The sequence below is a fragment of the Podarcis gaigeae genome (assembly GCF_964106915.1).
Source record: "Podarcis gaigeae genome assembly, chromosome: 9".
NCBI classification, from domain to species: domain Eukaryota; kingdom Metazoa; phylum Chordata; class Lepidosauria; order Squamata; family Lacertidae; genus Podarcis; species Podarcis gaigeae.
In genome coordinates, this window is record NC_139685.1 from 55,302,024 (window position 1) to 55,321,485 (window position 19,462).

General features: G+C 43.6%; 1 protein-coding gene across 1 annotated transcript in view; it reads right to left on the bottom strand.

Annotated features, from left to right (window-relative positions):
* Positions 1 to 367: 367 nt before the first annotated feature.
* The window catches only part of ENPEP (glutamyl aminopeptidase), a 59,670-nt gene continuing 40,575 nt past the window's right edge, over positions 368 to 19,462 (bottom strand). Inside the window, exons 11-19 of the mRNA XM_083757239.1 lie at positions 16,991 to 17,178; positions 16,605 to 16,660; positions 13,456 to 13,606; positions 10,001 to 10,074; positions 9,221 to 9,325; positions 8,933 to 9,103; positions 8,082 to 8,222; positions 5,965 to 6,046; positions 368 to 3,507 (exon numbers count right to left, since the gene is read on the bottom strand). Coding sequence (XP_083613365.1) covers positions 3,370 to 3,507; positions 5,965 to 6,046; positions 8,082 to 8,222; positions 8,933 to 9,103; positions 9,221 to 9,325; positions 10,001 to 10,074; positions 13,456 to 13,606; positions 16,605 to 16,660; positions 16,991 to 17,178 — 1,106 coding nt within the window. The 3' untranslated portion in view covers positions 368 to 3,369. The remainder of the gene's footprint in view (positions 3,508 to 5,964; positions 6,047 to 8,081; positions 8,223 to 8,932; positions 9,104 to 9,220; positions 9,326 to 10,000; positions 10,075 to 13,455; positions 13,607 to 16,604; positions 16,661 to 16,990; positions 17,179 to 19,462) is intronic.

Consider the following 19,462-nt stretch of genomic DNA (forward strand, 5'->3'; position numbering starts at 1 on the left):
GGCAGTCTGCCTTTGAAGTATGTAGGCTTGTTGCAGCCAGTGCTGTACAAGTTGCAGATGGCACTTGTTTTCTACTGTTGGAATCTGGAAGGTGCTATGAAATGATTTTGATGTAAGGCCTATTTCCTGTGACTTTATGGGGATGCAGCCATTGTGCCGTTACCTTTGTGATTTGATTGGGCAGGATTGTCTAACCCTTTTTAGTGCTGCATTCACCCAGGAGCCAAAGTGTAAAAGTGCAGACGCCTTAATAGTAGTAGTAGTAGTAGTAGTAGTATTTTTAATTTTAAAAAAATTATGCGTGCATTTGTGTTTTGGAATCACAAAAGCCCTTTGGCATCATGGAATCACAGCAGAAGGTCAGAACTTTAAAACAAGTGAACAAACACAGGATTCTTTATTGTCATCAATATCTATACAGGCATATATTTAACCAAATGGAGACCCGAAATAGATTAGTTTGATTGGGACATTCTGGAATTCTGGCTAGGATGAAAAAAATGGATCCACGATAAAACACTGCTGTGCTATGTATCACATTATTTGACTCTGATTAGTGGCTTGTAGAAAAACGGACAACAAATGGCCACGACAGTTCCTGGTGCATAAATAATTATTGAACGTTTATCTGTAATGACTTATCTTTGCCACTAGGGGCTGCTCTTCCTACATCATGATGAAAACTGACTAGACATTTTGCATTCTTCACCCATGTTAGTTAATTCCTGCCTTTGTTTACTAATTTGATTTGTACTCCTCCTCATTATGGTGTTTTTTTTCCCTTCTAGCAAATTTGTGTACACAACATTGGCTTTGGACATTTAGAACCACGAGAGAGTTGCTTATAAGAATTAGACAAATTCTTTTTTCAAGGACCAGCACGATACAGTGGATGGACTGTGTAGTTCGGCTGTGAGTGACCCCTAAGCATAGCTGTCAACTTTCAGATTTGAATATAAGGGATCAGCAGCCTCGAAAATAAGAGATCAGCAGCTTCACCTGTCCTGGGGACAGTCTACGGGATATCTAACAATCCGGGATAGCAGCGGGAAGCAGTGGGAAACGGCGCTGGAATAAGGGAATTTCCCACAAAAAAAGGGGAAGGTTGACAGCTATGCCCCTAAGGTGCTTCCAAACTAGCTGCTTTTGATACTGGCATTATTTTCTGGCTTGAGTTCTCCAGAAAATGCATAAGGTTTTGCAGCCAAAGTGTTACATTTTCCTTGTTAACATATTCTCATTCTCTCTCTCTCTCTCTCTCTCTCTCTCTCTCTCTCTCTCTCTCTCTCTCTCTCTCTGTGTGTGTGTGTGTGTGTCTGTGTGCTTTCTTAAGAACCCAGAATGCTAAGGAGTTTATGGGTAATAGGCAGGCACACACAAGAGCCAGTACCATCAAGCATGAATTAGTTTAAGCATCCCAAGTTGGGAACTTGGTGAGGGCACAACTGCCACACTGTAGTGAGCCCCCTGCTGCCTTCCCCTCCCGGTGGGCCTGGGATAGCTCAGTTGGTAGAGCACAGGACTCTTAATCTCAGGCTCGTGGGTTTGAGCCCCACGTTGGGCAAAAGATTCCTGCATTGCAGGGGCTTGGACTAGATGACCCTCATGGTCCCTTCCAACTCTATAATTCTATGACTCTCAGTAAGTGGCAGCAATGTGCAGTATTGGGACGCCAGGTGAGCAGCACCCCACTACCTGAGTTTCCCTGCTGGTCACTACTGTTGCCAGCAGCATGGCCAAGCATCTGGGGTGATGGGAGATGCAGGTAAAGAACATCTGGAGGGCACAATGTTGGCTTGCCCTGACTTAATACATAGCAGGCAGTCTCTTTTTCCTTCATTACTTAATTGGGTGGGGAAGCCTAATTTTCGCTGTGAAGGCAGCATACAGGAAAGGAAGGTTTTCCGTTCCTGTGCTGGACTGGAAATTTCAGAAATGTTTTCACTGTCCTGGTGCCCTCCAGATGTTTGTTTGTTTGTTTGTTTAACAGGTAAATTATAAAATATGCCCTTAAAATTACTGATGCAACCAGATATTGAAAAAACAACAACCAGCCTAACATTAAAAAAAAAATTAAATGAGCAGTTTTTCAAAGATATACATTAGAAAATAAAATTACATGTTAAAATACATGCCAAATTTACAGTTCTGAATAGGCTCACTTGAGCAAACAAAAGAAAGTTTTTAGCAGGCACTGAAAGCAGTGTGGTGAAAATGTTTGCCTAAGATCAACAGGCAGGGAGTTCTAATGCATAGGAGCCACGACACTAAAGGATCAACTCCTTGCAGGTGCAGAATGAACAATATGCGACACTTGCTCTCTCTGGACATGGCTGTGTGTGTGGGATTGGAACCACCATAACATAGCGCTCATGCTGGGTGGGGCTGGTGGAAGTTCAAAATACCTGGAGGGCACAAGGTCAGTTAAGGCTGCCTTTGGGGTGAAATTGCTTTTGGTACCTAAGTCTTGTGGGGAGGGGCGATCTCCATTCTAATCTTAGTAGGTTTGTGCATTAAGGGAGAAGCTACCCCTTGCCACACACTGCCTTTAGAGGGCTCTCCCACACCTGTAACTAGTTAAGGGAAAACAAGATACATAGCTGTCTGCTACATAATTGGACTGCATGTTACATTCGGGCCTGAAATCCTTGAATGTGAGACCTTCTGTATACAGATCAGGTACCCTCCCAGGGAGCTATGGCTTCGCCAGGGTCACTTGGGCAACACGCAGATATCACAGTCTGCTTTGCAGTGTCATTTCACTGCCCTGCTATCGTTACAAAATGCTGCAAATGATTGTAAATAATAGGCTACCTGTATATACAGTGGAGGATAATGTGTTTGAGGATGGTTTTACAAAGCATGAACGTCCTCTGAGGGAGAGAAAGTTTCTCATCTAATTTTCCTCAGGAGAGCCAGAGGCAAAAATTCTAGATTTGGAATGGATCGCTGTTGAGGTACGTTTGGAAGGGTGGCCTGAGTACATGGAATAATGTGGGTTTGGGATAAACAAAGGACTCGTTTTCAAAGGAGTGTGCGTCTATGTGTGGTAAGTACACACACCAGTGATCCTCACAGAGAAGACTAGGGTAATCTAATGAGCCATGTGAGCATGATAATTTTTCACTCTATAAGTAGCCCCACTAGGAGAATAAATGTATTAATGGACATTCGATGTTTTGAGGAGCTAGGATTGCCGTGTGGCATATTTGAACATACATTTCAATAAATTACTCTATCCCCGTGTTGTTTCCTTCTGACAGAACTGGCAGCTTTATCAGGGTCTGAAAGCAGGATTTCTACAAATCCTCATTTTGCTGTACTCTGAAAGTCCTAAAGATTAGTTTAGGGTACAAAAGATGATCAAGGCTAATTCGGAAACCAGGCTGCGATCTCTTCTCGGTATCGCTTTAACCATTCAATGTTGCCCTTCACCGTTTCAATACTCTGAGTCCTGGAAGATGCTCCAGCTCCAGCATTAGGATATTTCTCAAAGAAGTTTTCCATCTTAAGAAAAAAACAACAACCATGTGCATTCATTTGCATGATAAAACTGGTTTGCTAGAAGATGAATAATTGTCTAACTTATCTCGGGTCTGCATATCAGATACATGTGAATATACAGCTGCCCGGTGCAATTTGAAACTGGGCTTTGCAACCATTGGCTTGGGTGATATGCATCTGAGCCACAGAATGAATGACAGAAGGACATGGCTACACCTGCAGTGTGGATCAGAGCTGTGGATCAGATCAGATCATTTTATCATGTTGTAACCCTCTTCCTGCCGCTGTATCTGGGGACAAATGATGCATTCCAAGGTGTTCAGTGACTGATTTGGAACTTCCTACTACAGTGGACGCCAGGGACGCAGGTGGCGCTGTGGGTTAAAGCCTCAGCACCTAGGACTTGCCGATCGAAAGGTCGCGGTTCGAATCCCTGCGGCGTGGTGCGCTCCCGTTGCTCGGTCCCAGCGCCTGCCAACCTAGCAGTTTGAAAGCACCTCCGGGTGCAAGTAGATAAATAGGGACCGCTTACCAGCGGGAAGGTAAACGGCATTTCCGTGTGCAGCTCTGGCTCGCCAGAGCAGTGATGTCACGCTGGCCACGTGACCCGGAAGTGTCTCTGGACAGCGCTGGCCCCTGGCCTCTTAAGTGAGATGGGCGCACAACCCCAGAGTCTGTCAAGACTGGCCCGTACGGGCAGGGGTACCTTTACCTTTTACCTTTACTACAGTGGACGCTTGGGTTGCCAACATGATCTGTGTGGGAGGCACATTCGCAACCCGCAGCGCCGCACCTGAACACGCACGGGTTGCGATTCGGCGCTTCTGCACATGTGCAAAGCGTGATTTAGTGCTTCTGCGCATGTGTGAGCAGCGAAACCCAGAAGTAACCCGTTCCGGTACTTCCGGGTTTCGGCACATCCGTAACCCAAAAACGCGCAACCTGGCGCATCTGTAACCCGAGGTATGACTGTAATTTCTTTCTTGAAACAAACAAGCAAACACACACTGATATGGGAGTCTCCAGTTGAGACAGGAGCTGCAGCATGAAGCAGAGGGGTGGGGGAGGGGACTGTTATAACCTTTTCTTCCAATGCAACAGCCACAATCTAAATTGATCCTTCCCCAAATATGCTAATAACAGCTTCAGGAGGGAATATAAATGGAAGAATTGGCACAAGGGCAAAGGATTAGATCTGCTACTCCTGCCTTGGCCCTGATCCAAACCAGCTGATTTTAAAGAATGGCACTCCTGGCCTAAATGAGCTGACCTGTTCAGGGGCATCATGCTAAACCATGGCTTGGTGCTACATGAATGAGCCTGCTCAGGCTTATGTGCTTCCCCTTCCCTCTCCTCTTGCAGCTTGTCCATGAGGAGAAACATTTGCTTCCTGTTTAAAACTAGCCGAAGTTCATAATTAAATCTGAACTGGTAGAAACTCTGGTTAGTTTAAACTCCGATTTTGTTTTAGAAAGCCAGAGTGAAGCTGTGGTTTATGGGTCATGGCTTGTTAGCAAACCATAGTTCAAACTCGCCAGAGTTCCCTGCTGCTCGAGCATAACCATGAGCTCCAGTTTGTTTATACAAGAAGGAGATGCTTTCAGCCTTCCTCTCATGGTTGTGCCACAGGCAGAGAGTGTATGCATGTCACTTCTGTTCATGCATGTGGCATTAAACTATGCTTTAGTGTATCAGTGAAAAGAGAGCTAGTATAGACTGTTGTTCTGCTGGTCTATGTAATCAAGAGTAAAGAGAAAGTGCAGAGTTATGCCCTAATTCAAGGATAGCCACTGTAATGCTATCTAGATGGGACTATAGCTCTCATCATCTCAGACTATTGGCTATGCCGAATGATGCTGATGGGGCCCCAAAACATCCAGAGGCTACCATGTTGGTTGTTCTTGCAACCAGAGATTTTCGGTGTGAATGCTGTGTTTGGTTTTTTTTTGGAAGCAGCTCTTATCTTTCTGGCCTAGACGGCAGACGGATCTTTTTGAAACTACCAAATCAGTGAGGCTCCAGATGTAATCCTACCAATTTAGTATATATGTGGCTCAAGAATGACCCCATTAATGTGGATGGTCTAAAGATTTTCCAAAGTCTTATTACTTGTCAGAAATGTTCAAATGAATTGGTTTCACTAAACAGAGGTTAGCTATTGTGTTCCTCATGTCTGTGAAAGGCACTTTAGTTTTGCCCAGGCAGCCTTTAAGTGATTTATGATTGCAATATAGATCTATCACAATATACACAGACATCCTGAAACATTATGGCATTCTGGTTTAACACTGAGGTAGCCAATGTGATGCCTGCCAGATATTGTTGGACTCCCAACAGCCCCATCCAGTGTAACTAATGGTCCAGGATGATGGACATTGTAATCCAATGACCGTTGGGAAGGTTCCACATTGACTATCCTCATTTTAGCTGGAAAGCTGGAAGGTCAGACTGCTCCCTTACCTGCCAAAGCTGGAGGTCTGTGTTGAAGGTTTCTGTTATTCTTGACACTAGGCGACCAAGGTTTCTGTCATTGAGAGTGTATCTGAAAAGATAACAGAAGCCTGTTATAGATGCATCTAGATAAAGCTGGCACAAGGTCCTGGTGACCCTCTGAATGTTGTTGTTTTACACCTCTTATCCCCCTCGATCATTGTCCTTGTTGGTTGGGAGCTGGGATGCAACAATATATGGAAGGCCACAGGTTTTGAATTTCTGGCACAAAGTATATCAGCTTTAATTTTTAAAGCTGCATGGAACAGTGCATGGAAAGGGAACAATAAATAATATCAGTGCTCTGCTTTCTGGAATATTTCATTTCCAGCTGTTATTCCCATTTTCATCCAGCCCTTTCCCAAAGAGTAAAGATAGGCATACAAGGAAGTTATCCTATTGTTTCTTCACAAAAACCCACCTAATGTCTTTAGAGTGGTAGATCTTAAAAGTGTCATTATAAACCACATCTCTTGCTTAATAATAATAATAATGGCAGGTGTGTGCTGAGAGGTGGGGAGGTAAATTTTGTTAGGATCACAACACATTGTCTTGTGGAACTCTTAACAGCTAAGGTTGCAATCTTAGGTACACATATATGGTCCCATTGGATACAGTAGGGCTTATTTCTGAGTAGCCAGGCATGGCATTGCACTGTAAGAGATTGTGGCATACATGTTTCTGGAGCCCCTTTTGTGGTGTTCAAAGTATTGTTCTCTCTTGGCAGATATATTTCTTGAATTCAAGACAGAGAGCAAAGGCTCCCGAGATTATGGAAGTTTTGTGCATCTTCTCACATTTGTGACCTAGGACAATTTTCACTTGGATATTAGAAGTTATTGGTAAGGCTCTGTACCTTTTATGAAACCAAGTCAGTTTAGGCATTTTAGAAAGATTTGCCCTACAAAACCATTCAGCACCAGTCGGTTTGGCACCAGCACGTAGCATCCTTGGGCTTCACCACTACTAATGCCTGCCCTGGCAAGCAGCCATTTAAATTTCCCATAATGCCCTTATTGTAGTGTTGCTCCTGCCCATTAGATGAAAGTTCATGGAGGGTGAGGTGATCAGTGGCTGCTAGGCACAGTGGCTGTGTTTTACCTCCACAGTTATTACATTTATATACCAACTTTTCCCCAAGGAGATCAAGCTTGGTTTGCTGGAATTCAGCAACTTCTGAAGAGCACGGTGTTGGCTATTTATGCTATTTCAATATGATATTTTGCAGTTCAGATGTGGAACTGGATGTTGTTGAACTACAACTCCTATCACCCTTGGCCACTGCCCATGTGGGCTGAGGCTGATGGGAGTTGGAGTCCAACAGCATCTGGAAGACTACCGGTTCTCCAACCCTACTGCAAAACATGTTCTACAGCTTCCATAGCAGAAGCATCAGTGATTCAGGAATCTGGAGGCAGTGTGAGGAATAGGAATGGAAAGCTATTCTGTTTGTACCCCTAGGATCTGGGTCTCCATTGACCAGTTTGTTCCATCTGCTGTTCCAGTATGGCCTTTATTGGGCCCTAGACTCTGATGCATATGCTCAGAGGCTCCCTTAATTCGATTTGGCAGATTTAGGGAAGAGCAACTGGTTTGGTTGCAATGGGCATGGAGCTTTGGGGGCACCACAGGGGATGCCACAACTATGATTTAGAACGGAGTGTGAGAGATGGGGAGGATGTGGCAGATTTTCGCATTGCACAGGGTGCTGCTGAAATTTGAGACCCCAAGGTCTGCCGCTGGCAGCTTCATCCCAACATGGGTTTTGCTCTTTAGGCATGCCGTGTCTGTGACATTGCAGATTCTGGGGCATGGCTCTTGGATCAGGCAACAAAAATGTCTTGGGAAGGTCCTGCATAAACACCATTCTTAGATTTATTGTGCAAATATCATTATTGTTAGGGTGTGTTTGATTTCACAAGAAGGGAGAGCAAAGCAGCACTTTTCTAGCTTCAGTGGCAAGTGGAGATGGTAAAATGGAAGCCATTGCACATATATGTTTCCCCCACTCCCAGTGCAAAATAACAACAACCCCCTCAACCATACTAAAAGAGAGAGTAAACTGCACTGAGAGGCTATGCACTTACCTGCTAACCAAATATTCCCAGTTGAGACGTACCCAGTCCCAAGCCATTGTTTTGCCATAGCTGTTATAGGAGATGTATCTCAAGACAGTGAACACGTCTTGACTTTTAATGAGATTTGGATCCGTGAGGTTCTTTAAAAATCTAGGAGCAATCAGATATGAAGCAATTACACATGATGATTAGTATCTCATTAGAGCTGCATGGGAAATGAGCTGTAAACTGTGCCGTGAGATATGCTTCCGCCAAGATGAATTCGTAAGAAAAACACAAGTTCTTTTTTAAAGAAGACGAGGAAGAAGAAGTGGAGCCTGTTCCCACGGTTTGTGTTTACAAAGCCAGAATGCCCAATAAACGATCTGGAGCAGAGGAACGGGCATGGTGAATGGCAGGCAGTGGACTAAATAGACTTTGATGTTGCACAAAGTCTGTGGCCACATTCATGCCATACATTGAAAACACTATGATACACTTTAAATGGTCATGGCTCCCCCTCCTGAAATCTGGGCAGTTTTTTTAAGGGTGCTGAGAGTTGTTAGGAAGGCCTATTCCACTCAAAAGACCTACAATCACCAGAATTCTTTGTAAAGAGGGATTGATTGTTAAACCACTCAGAGATTTGTAGCTCAGAGGGGAATAGGGACCTCCTAACAACTCTCAATTTTTATTTGCCCAGGTCTTTTAGTTTTGTTATGGTGTTTATGCTGGGCTTAAAAAAAAAAGCTGCTTGATTCAATTTACTACTTAAAAAATTATATCATATGTTTTTATATTTTATGTTGCTCCAGGAGCTAACACTGAAGAGCACCAAATAAAAGCTTTTATATGGGAAACAAGTAAGATCCCAAACAAACCTGTCCAACAAGGTGACGTTTTTCACTGACGCCAGGCCATATAGCAGCTTCTCCTTTTCTTGAGCTAATGTTGTATTTTGGTACTTCTGAAACATATAATTCCAGGCGTCCTCATTGCCAGAGTTCTGCATCCCATAGCGATAGACCAAGAGGCGGAGGTTTACATCTGGGCTAACATTTAAGAAAACAATACTATTAGGGGAGGTGGAACAGCTTTCAGCTTACTCTGCATGTGAGTGTCATGTACTTCTTTGAATGAAGTTCATACATAGATAGAGAGATATCCACCTTGTTGTTCCTTGTTGCCACTCATTAAATAGGTTAGATGCATTGTTCAAAGTCTCTTGGTCACCCATGCTGCATGCAAACTCTAAAACTGTCACACGGAGGAGACTGGGGAGTAAAGGAGAAATAAAGTCTGCTTTATTCGTTTTGAATATGATATATTAAGTAATGTAAAATAGCTGTACAAGTAGATCTGTTCACCCAGTAGGATTTGGAGCTTAGGTTGCTCAAACAGCTGCTCTGTATACCACATATATGAAAGTGAAGGGACTTGGAAAAACAGGCATCTGTTGCTAAAGGGGGAAGGGGATATAAAAAACTCTCAATCGGCATGCCAAAGCTTTCATGTGTACTTAAAATACCTATTTGTATCTTAGCTTTTTTGCCTATATATGCATTCTATACCCTGATTACACTATACAAGGTGAAATTCCGAGAATTCTACATACCCTTTTGGGAACATACAAGTAGCCTCCTGAAAAGGAGCATTAGAAAGTTAGAAGATCTTAGCATTTGTTAAAGAGTTTTAGTATTAAAGAGATGATCATTTGCTTAGCACTGACTGTCTGTGTAATGCAAATGAGTTTGACTGCTTCCAATTGCGTAGTCAGAATGTTCACATCCCATTACTATGCACAGGGCTCCCAAAATTTATCTGCAACTTCTGTTCTTCAAACAGAGAAGGGACCAATGAACTTGAGAGAAATGGGAGACATAAGGCACACTTGAAATACAGAAATACAAAGGAATTCTCAAAGAACAAGCCTGAAACAAATGATTTACCTTTTGATGTGGACTCCATCGTTACCCCATCCCAGTTGATTTGCGATGGGTCTAACCAGCTCACGAAAATATGCCTGGAAAACAGACATAGCAGCAATGACCACTGGACGCTTTGGGCAACAACATTTTCATGGATTCACTACTATTTATTTTAAACATTTGAAGAACAAAGGAGCATAATAATAATAATAATAATAATAATAATAATAATAATAATAATTTATACCCCGCCCATCTGGCTGAGTTTCCCCAGCCACTCTGGGCGGCTTTCAATCAAGTGTTAAAAACAATACAGCATTAAATATTAAAAACTTCCCTGAACAGGGCTGCCTTCAGATGTCTTTTAAAGATAAGATAGCTGCTTATTTCCTTCACATATGAAGGGATGGTGTTCCACAGGGCGGGTGCCACTACCAAGAAGGCCCTTTGTCTTGTTCCCTGTAACCTCACTTCTTGCAATGAGGGAACCACCAGAAGGCCCTCGGTGCTGGATCTCAGTGTCCGGGCTGAACGATGGGGGTGGAGACGCTCCTTCAGGTATACAGGACCGAGGCCATTTAGGGCTTTAAAGGTCAGCACCAACACTTTGAATTATGCTCGGAAACGTACTGGAAGCCAATGCAGATCTCTCAGGACTGGTGTTATGTGGTCCCGGCGGCCACTCCCAGTCACCAGTCTAGCTGCCGCATTCTGGATTAATTGCAGTTTCCGGGTCACCTTCAAAGGTAGCCCCAGAGCGCATTGCAGTAGTCCAAGCGGGAGATAACTAGAGCATGCACCACTCTGGCAAGACTGTCCACAGGCAGGTAGGGTCTCAGCCTGCGTACCTCAGCCTGGTAGACAACCGCCCTGGACACAGAATTATCCTGTGCCTCCATGGACATGTGACTCCAAAATGACTCCCAGGCTGCGCACCTGGTCCTTCAGGGGCACAGTTACCCCATTCAGGACCAGGGAGTCCCTCACACCCACCCGCCCCCTGTTCCCCCAAAACAGTCCTTCAGTCTTGTCAGGATTCAACCTCAATCTGTTAGCCGCCATCCATCCTCCAACCATGAACATGTTCTCACATAAATTGCTTGGGAACAAGCCAGGCACGCCACATAGCATCAGCAAGGCCCTGGTTGTAGTTTGTGGAGCTCTATCCCCAGGTAAACTCACTGAAATGGGTGGGACTGAGTGGGAACAGACTACAATTCTATGATTCAGCATCTTGAATCCCTGGTCTCTCCACTATAATTTGAAAAAACCAAAAGCAATACTTATTACAGAGAGTAATATAATAGTGAAAAGAGAACTGACATAAGGTGTTACTTTTTTGTGGACTAATTGGTGAGCACAACTTAAAGCCTTTGCATTCAATAGATCCTTGTTAGCGGGTGGAATTTCACTCAGATGGGTGTGGGTGAGGCTATAGCACAATGAGCAAGCTATTCCTCATCCCACTGTCATTGTGTCTGGCCAAACAGTCTCCCCACCGCATGCATTCCAGCTTCACCCATTGTTATCACAAAAGTCTGCATTCTGTTGTGTCAACAGAACCTGTTCCAGAGAAGTATTGCCTGTGTTGTCCTATCCTTGAGGATTGCTGGTAAGGATTCTCTCTTACATCACTGCTCATTAAGAAACATTCAAATGATTTGATAGGCTCTGCATTTATCAGAGTGGCCCCATCTGCCAGTTATGACAGATGGACAAATACAGGACCACAGAACTAAATCCCCTTGCACTGGCAGTGCAAAACATTATGCTGGCATGTGCATTTAAGCCAGCGCAAAAGTACTGTGGCGCCAGAGGACTGCTGGGTCAGCGCAACCCCTATGCCAGCAGATCACTGCCAGCACAAGGAGAGCAGGGGGGTAGAGATGAGTAGTGGATGGCGTTGTAGGATGGCGGTGCTCAACTGAGCTCCAAAATGCTGAGATGCTGCTGCTTACTGGGAGAGAGATGGAGATAGGCATGGCAGCAGGGTGCTCTGCCTGATGCCATCTGGCATTCCTGCCAGTGTATCAGCACCTGCTAACCTCTCTGCTGGCTTGCCCTTCCCTCTCTACTTCCCACTAAGCAGCAGTATCTCAGCTGTCAGGAGGTCAGGTGAGCACCACAATGTCATCAACTACTGGTAGAAATGGAGAAGTTATAGAAAAGGAGCTTAGCCAGAATCGCATGCTGGCCCAGAGGTCTGTCCTATCTGAAGGCTCCTGTTTCTGTGCTTCTCAACATTTTAGTCTGTTTTTGTTTTGATGTTGGCTTTTGTCAAATCGCTTTTTGCTTTTCATGAATTATGCCACTTTGAGGGTCCTTTTTTGGATGGAAGAGTGGCTTAAACATAAATCAAGACTGCAACAGAAATAAAAATACACAAATAACATTGTGCCCGCAGATGGGAGCACCCTGTTTACAGTTGCTCTTGAAATCCTGCCCAAATAATGTTGCCAATGCACTTTTCCACTGAACCCTGACAACCATAGTTCCTTGAGGATATTGGGATTACTCAGCACTAGCACCAAGCCACAGTTCCAAGAATCTTCTGGTGGAAACCATGATTGTTAAACCTATGTAAATCCACAATTATTTTATAGTGTAAATAGGCCCAATGTATTCCCCAAATCATATATGCTAATGTTGAACTCCAAATGCTGATCTACACAGGCTTGGGAAAAGACCACCAATGTTTTCAGAGGTATAAGGGGGGAAATCACATACCGATGAGGCCTGAGCACACTGAATGTCTGTTGTGGAAAAGAATGGAAAACCAGGGGGATGGGATGTAGATGGGATGTAGAGGACCCCATGGCTGGTTGGCTGACATGGGCCTTTTCTGTGGTAGCTTCCCATTTGTGGAATGCTCTCCCCAGAGAGGCTTGCCTGGCGCCTTCATTGCATCTCTTTAGGCACCAGGCAAAAACATTCCTTTTCTCCCAGGCCTTTAGCTAATTAAACAATCTATGGCCTTTTAAATTTTGTGGGGATTCCTTTTTCTTCATACTATGTTATGTATTTTTGTGTTTTTATGTTGTAAACTGCCCCATGACCCTCAGATGAAGAGTGATATAGAAAACAGACAAACCAACAAACCAATCTGACCCTTAATAGTTCACATTGCAACATTCTGTTGCAGGTCTAGAAGATTCAGAAATGTATGAATACTTACCAGGGTCAGCCTTGGAAGAACATTAAATCTACAACCTTCAAGGGCAACCTTGACATTTGCTTAATTATACATAGAAAGCAGCTACATATTTTGTTTGTCCTTAAATAATTACAGACATCCTGGGAGGCACATGGAGAAAAGACTTTTCTATTGGCTCCCCTGGCTCCTAAGAACCAAAATGGAGAACTCCTCCACTTGTAGCTAGGAGGAGAAAATGAAAGCCAGGGTTACAGCCTTCTTTTTTTTAAAAAAATGTATTATTATTGTTGGCATATAGTTCTTTATTTCATTAGAACCTTACCTGAAATTTGGGATAGAGTGTATTATCATCTGCAAGCATGTCTCTAAGATAGGATACAGCTACTACGGCTCTTTGCCATGGTATATATTCTTCCTCATTTTTTAGATAACGTGTTAGGTTCAAGGCATAACTGTAATTCAGAAGTCCAGCCCTGAGAAATGAATAAAAAATGAGAAGTTTCAACAACTGCTTTATTGTATAACTGTCTAGATAAGCATTTGATTTAGTACTGCTTATAGTTGCAGCTGTATTCCCCTCCTCCAACAGGTGGCACCAGAGGGGGGCAGTGCCAACCCTCCTATTGCTGAACTCCTTTGATTAACATATATTGTTATTTTTCTTAACATGTGGGACACAACTTGCCCACCTAGAAATATACTTTGCCCCTTCTGGGCCTACTCCCAATACACACACACACACACACACACACACACACACACACACACACATATTCTGGTGTCATCACTGCCCTTTTCCCCTAAGTATTTACATGCTAACCTTAGCACCATTCTGAACAGAAGTGTTTAGAATCAAGCAAAGGTACTAATTTGCCACGGGCTGTCACAGTCTTTGAGCAACTCATTTGTGCATGGAAAAAGCAGGGTATGCATTTTAAAAGCAATTAATGATAAACAATATGTGAAAGTGACCTGAAAAGCTTGTGAAGTGGGGGTGGGAAAGGCCTTTAAACAAATTCTGAGGATCTCCAAATTCCTGTGCTTTACAGGGTTAAACTGCATAGGGACAAGGATGGATAAATTCTTACTCCCAGTGAAACTCTGCCTATGTCAACTGCAGAGAAAATTTAAGGCATGTATATTTTAGGCAATGTATCAAAATCTTTCAGTCTCCCAAATACCACAAAGAGGAAGTAAGGCAGACTTTAACTGTCTTAATTCCTCATTCATATGGCATTTTCAGCTTGGACATTTTCAGGCACTCATGAGAATTCAGTTTATGTTGACTGGCTTTAAGATTAAATTGAGGCACATCAAAAACAAGCAACAGATCAGCACTGTGTCTGTTGGGGAACTTGTAATAACACAGTGATTGCCCTCAAAGCCTGCTCTGGAGGCATGCCCAGTTCCATGACAGAGCAGACCAGCATATTTTTGGGAGGTGGGAGGAAGAAGAGAAATCTATCCTGCATGTAGTATGGGGGAGGAAGCAGGACTCCTATGCTGCATCTCCCATCCCTCCCTGAATGAGAAAAGTCAGACGTTCCTGCAGCAATAATTCATGGAGGTTTGCATCAATGTAATTTCAGAACGTTTTGTCCTTTAGATGTCACAACAGTAATGCTTGGTGATTAGTTCATCTCCTCCTGCAATAGCGCTAGATGCTTAAAAGGCTCACTTGTGTGCAGGATTTGGAATGCTGTCAACAAGGATGCAAAAAGGAACCAGGAAAGACATCAAGACCTCTGCTGCCTGTGAGATAGATATCCCTGAACAGCATCAATTGTGTTTTGTCCCATACCAAAAATTACTTGTGGAAGGGAGTTGGGATGGCAATAAAAGTCATCAGCACTTTAGTGTGAATTTCTCCTAATAAACATGTGTAATATTGAGTTTTGACTGATGTGCAAGTTGTTTGCAATTTGTTTTATGCACACTTTCCCCTAATACATGCATTTTTGCAAACATTGGTTAGAGAACTATATCGCAAAATTTGGATAAGCGTGAATTCTGAAGGATAGCAGTGTTTTGGTTCACACCTGAGAATCTCTCTCTGGGGAATGCTGTTTCTCTCTCTTTTGGGCTGGGGAGGGACAGCCATCTGAGTAGCTCCAAGCAATTTAGGAACTTTGATTCTGCCCTCCTTTTGTTATTCCAGATCCATGCCTAACGGATTTAGCAACGAGTTTCAAGTTGCCTTTATGTTCTCTTGACTTTCTACAAGATTTCTATGAAGAGTCTCCCCAGTTGTCTGCATTTATCCTTTCTGTACACAGTTACTTAGTTCTACTCTTACAAGAGCTCTTCAGCTTCATTCCATAGCAAACGCAATTGCCTGTACTGGGTCATAACAGACAGGAGGCTTCTCAAACTTTCATCACAGTGGCGTGGAATTTGATCCTGGGGTACTTCTGGATGGAAGCTCCCACCCCACCCGCAAGTGTCAGGAGTATTGATTCAATGTGTCTGATATTCACAAGCAAGATAGGAATTGAGATTATCCCCCTTAGATGGGAATCTAGCAAACCAGGGCAGGTGCTACGATTCAAGAGTCTCGTGCAAACATGTTACTTTGTGCAGTTGTCAGGCTCAGGGCTGCAGCTTTAAATCAGTTATAAGTTAATCTCCCGCCTAGATCCAGTCATACAATAACACCTGAGGAAAAAGGACTTGCCAGAGTTTTAAGAAACCATTATGGCTCTGTGGAAACAATATATCTGCTGCTATTGAAGCTGTGAAGGATCAGTGATCAGTGGTACCTTCCATATGCTGTCAGGCTCCATCTCTCACCAGTGGTCAGTTACGCCTGGCTTTGATTGTGAAATGTAAGAATGCCATGATTCTGGATCTGGGAAGAAAAACCTATGGTGCTACAGATGTTGCCTCTGATCACTAGCCACTTGGCTGAGGCTGCTGAAAGTTGAAGTCCAACATCTGAAGGACCACAGGTTCATTTCTCTTGTCCTAGATGCTACTTTGGGGCTAAGTCACTCCCTTCCTAGAACAGGCAAGCATTCAATCACATGAAAGGGGTCCCTCAGCCATACTGCCTGCTCCCATGCATATCTATTCTGAAGTGAGTTCCACTGAAAAATGGGTTTTGCTCCTAAGGAAGTAAGCCTAGGATTGCAGCCTTAAGTCAGAGAGGACAAAGGTTATCACAACAATATACTGACAAAACACAATTTCTATTTTTTTCTTCAGTTAAACATAATGATGACTAACCAAATTTCAGTGTTGTGTGGTACAAATAATAAGATGACATGTCCAGGGGCGTAGCGTGGGTTGTCAGCACCCGGGGCAAGGCAAGTAATTTGCGCCCCCTAACCCGTGGATTTTAGTAGGGGCAGAGAGCTGCGAGTGCGAGCGCGCCCCCCCAGATGTTGCGCCCGGTGCGTTCGGCCCCCCCTGCACCCCCCACGCTATGCCACTGGACATGTCTACTTGAGTTCCTTTGATTATGACACTTACCTGGCCAATGAAAATGCATCCTCCAAAAAGCCAGCGCGATCCGCCAGACTAAATTGCTTATGGGAGAAAAAGGAAATAAGCAGGTGAGTTCTTGGTGGCGAAACCAAAGGATGAAATAAAATCATAGCTGTTCAACACCACACTCTTCTGACCATCCCATCATCCCCTCTCCTCCCCCTGTGTGCTGTTCTGGGTGTTTCCCCAATGCTCCAGAGTGGATTGGGGGAAGTGCAGGGGGCACCCAACAGCACACACCGAGAGGGGAGAAAGCATGATTGCAGCAGTGGAAGCTGTTGTGCTGGTTGCTACTAGGGCACTGCGTTAGTTGAATCTGGCCCTGAGTGATCATCTATACATCCCATAAAGCAACTGTTCAGCAGACTGACCTTGTGGTTGGCCTCCATAATCCTGGCTAAGTCTTCCCAGGCTTGTGTTTCATAGTTGACCCGATAGAACCCAACATGATCCTGGTTCACTTTCAAGAAAGAATTGGGATCAGGATTGTTGGGTCGCGTAATAGTAATTCCTGTGGTGTTTAAAAACAAACAGTGGTGAAGGACTTCTGAACGTGTGACTAGATGACATATCAGCTCTCCAAATTATGTTAGTTTCGAACTGGAACAAGGAAGAACCAAAATTATATGGGATGGCCAAATTAGATGGGTTATTCCAAACATTTTTGCCTTCCTGTACACATTTTTTAAAATGCAGATGTTTATTATTAACGTTGGATGCAACCTTGGCATCATCAGCACCATGCTCTAACCAACTGAGCTATCCAGGTTCAATGTGGTGTGAGCAGTGTTAGACTATGCACCCTCAAAATCTGCTTCACAGGGTCTCGCAACTCTTTGATCCTGATTGAGGATGCTTTAGAGGGAGGAGACAGGAGAATAAAGTTTTATTGTGTGCATCATAGTCCGTTTGTTGAACTTATATACTCCTCCTTTCAGGTGACTCTCACAATGCTTCTTACATATAAATATTAAAACAACAAACATTAATGAAACCTATATAATTGAACAGCCAAGGCTAGCTACGAGTGGTGGTGGTGGAGAGTACTTGAAAACTAGATCTGTTGGCAGGACAAAGATGGAGTTAGAGCCAGTTAAAGGAGGAACATCTTGGCTGGACATTCAAGAGCTGGGTCGTTGGGCATGTTCTGCCTTCTCCCACAGGAGAAAGCAGTCCTCTGATAACCTCTGATAAAGGCCAGGTGTGTGGTGCCAACCTCCTCCCTGACCACTCCTGCTGCCAACATACATTTCAACCAGTCAGTTCCAGTCAATAGTCTGGCTGCCATGTTATGAACCAACTGAAGTTTCCAGGGCAGCTGCACATGCAACACAACATATGGTAGTAATCAAGTCTGGATGTTATCAGCAGAATTAGATATCAGTGGCAAGGCCACTCTCTCCTTAACTTCCCCCAACATTCTTCCTGTTCTAGTACCTCCTGAAGACAACACAAATCCAACAGTTACACACTGTGTTCAGAAGAAATTTGAGCCAATTTAATTAAAATCAGTTTGGAAGGTTCTCTAGCTACGTAACCTTTGCCGTCCCAACTTAGAAAGCATTTCATTATGATAACAGGACTTTTTTTAAAAGAAGAAGAAGAAGAAGAAGAAGAAGAAGAAGAAGAAGAAGAAGAAGAAGCTGAAATGAACTTTCCTGATTTAATGAAATGTAGTTTAATTGGCAATTTTCACATGCAGACAGGACGTTAATTGGAAAAATTAATCCCCCCGTGATAAATGGGGCAATGTTTTGTTTGTTTTTTTTTGTTAACATTTATTATTGGTTTTAGGGGCCGCATGATTCTATTTACTTGGAAGCCAGCTACACTGAGTTAAATAGGGATGTATCTGCAGTGGCGTAGCGTGGGTTGTCAGCACCCGGGGCAAGGCAAGTAATTTGACCCCCTAACCCGTGGATTTTAGTAGGGGCAGAGAGCTGCGAGCGCCTGGTGCGGCTGGCCCCCCTGCACCCCCACGCTACACCACTGTGTATCTGACTACAGAGTAGTCTACAGACTCACTGAGATCACTGGACTTTGGATTTCAGCTATTTACAAATCAGATTTCTCCCCTGTCTTTTGTCATAGACTTGATTGCAACACTCAGTTATCACTCTTCTGTTGTCACATACTCAGCCACCAAGTCAAAAGCACTTCAGTCTTATGACAATGCCCTTATTATGGTGGCATGCAATGCTCCTGTGTGGGTGAACCACTGGCAAATAATGATCTGATTGCTCCATTATAAATCTAGAACACATCTTATGTTCAGTCAGCTTCCTTGCAAGGTTTTTCAAAAGTACCTTCTGTGTTTGGGCCTCATGATGAAACATTCAAACAATTTCTTGGCTGTGGTTTAACCCCACATTTGGTGCTTATCACTTGTCCAGTTAGGGCCAATTTGATGGGATTTGGGCGGAATGATTTTCCTTTGCTGTTTTACCTGCCCATAATCCAACATGTTATTATTAGTATTTCAGAGTACCTATGCCCCACTTTTCTACAAAAGTGCACAAGGCAGCTTACACAAAATTAGCACAATAAGAGAAGCACAACCTAAAAAGGAATCAAACAAGCAAACCCAATAGCAGTTAAGAATAAGCAGCAGATTTAAAAGCAGCACGCCACACAAGAAAAGATTGGGAGATGAGTTCAGCAAATCACTGCACTTTTGTAGGAGGGCAGTAAATGTTGCTGGGTTCTACCCAGGTCACATATTTACTATGCCAGCTTGTGGAGCACAAAAGACTAATGTTTAACATGAAGCTTGATGTTTGCACACTGCTTAATAAACTTTATTGCATAGACAGCTATTGCCTGCTAATGAGGATTACCTGCTA